Source organism: Eurypyga helias, unplaced genomic scaffold, assembly GCF_000690775.1.
Source record: "Eurypyga helias isolate BGI_N326 unplaced genomic scaffold, ASM69077v1 scaffold37422, whole genome shotgun sequence".
NCBI classification, from domain to species: domain Eukaryota; kingdom Metazoa; phylum Chordata; class Aves; order Eurypygiformes; family Eurypygidae; genus Eurypyga; species Eurypyga helias.
Window position 1 is genome coordinate 1,005 of NW_010238510.1, and position 1,176 is coordinate 2,180.

Consider the following 1,176-nt stretch of genomic DNA (forward strand, 5'->3'; position numbering starts at 1 on the left):
TCTGGGTCTGGGGTTTTCTATCCCGTCCCGATTCCCGGTGGGGTGGATTCGCAGAGAGAAGCGCACAGCAACCGTTTTCAAACCCACGGATCTAGGAATCGGTTACGTCAAACGTCCAACTTTGGCAACACGAAAGACCACGTTTGTTTAAAAAGACGTCGGTACGTAGACCGCGTTCACTGAAACCCCGATCTTAGGTTCTTGAGAGAGATGTGCGGAAAAGAAGGAGGGGGAGAAAAAAAATATCTACAAGGAATGACCATAAAACGAAAAATAAAAACATTTAAAGTAAAAATTACAATGAATTTTCCAGTCATTGTAAACATTTTCCTAATTATTGCTTTTAGAATGATTAATTGCATAATAAATTATGAAGTACTATCATTGAAAAAATAATTACGGCTAGATGATTGTCTTTTAGTAACTGGCGAGGCAACGCAGAGTCCTTTGCCTCCTTTTATGCCCTGAGAAAACAGTAACTTTGGAGTTCCTTCTGTCAGCGGGAGAGCGTAGGGAAACTACCGTAAGCCAAGACTGCTTTGCAGCATCGAAACTACGTACAAGCGACTGCTACAGGCACCCTGACTTGCCAAGTCATAAATAGAAAGGAAAATCACTTTGCCGGAAAGTCTTAAGGGTCCATTGGTTCAACTGTTTCTTGCTTGACCTTGACAGGTAGCAGAGGTAGCGGGTGAGCGTGAGGCAACTTCAGAACCGCCGCATCCGACGACTCGTAAGGGTGGCATCCTGAGGAGATGAGTCCGTTTCCCAGGTTCCTCTGCAGAGATACCTTCAGGTTGGCTCCTTCCATTTCCCTCCTGAGCATGGTCAGTATATCCTTCTCCACGATCGCCGTTAGGTCGATGTTGTCCTCCACCTCTTCCAGCTTGTCGGCGTTGTCGCTGATGTCGAACTTGTCGATCTCCTCGTTGATCCGGTTCAGGTCCTCCACGGAGAGCCCGGAGGCGGGGGCGACGGGGCAGTTGCCCTTCAGGTGGACCTGGAGGCTGCAGAGGTGAATGTAGGTCTTGTGGCAGTGGATGCATTTATGGGGACGCTCCCGCGTGTGGAGACGCTTGTGCAGCTTGAGGTGCACAAACTGGGTGAATTTGGCCGGGCAGAGCTTGCACTGGTAAGGCTTCTCTCCGGAGTGGAGCCGCAGGTGGGTTTTGAGAT

At 49.0% G+C, this 1,176-nt stretch overlaps 1 protein-coding gene across 1 annotated transcript; it reads right to left on the reverse strand.

Moving 5' to 3' along the window:
* Positions 1 to 526: 526 nt before the first annotated feature.
* LOC104506791 (PR domain zinc finger protein 1-like) lies at positions 527 to 1,171 on the reverse strand (the record flags this gene model as incomplete). Its single annotated transcript, XM_010147867.1, has 1 exon — positions 527 to 1,171. A coding segment is annotated over one exon (540 nt), but the record flags the coding sequence as incomplete, so codon positions are not given.
* Between the last annotated feature and the right edge of the window lie 5 nt (positions 1,172 to 1,176).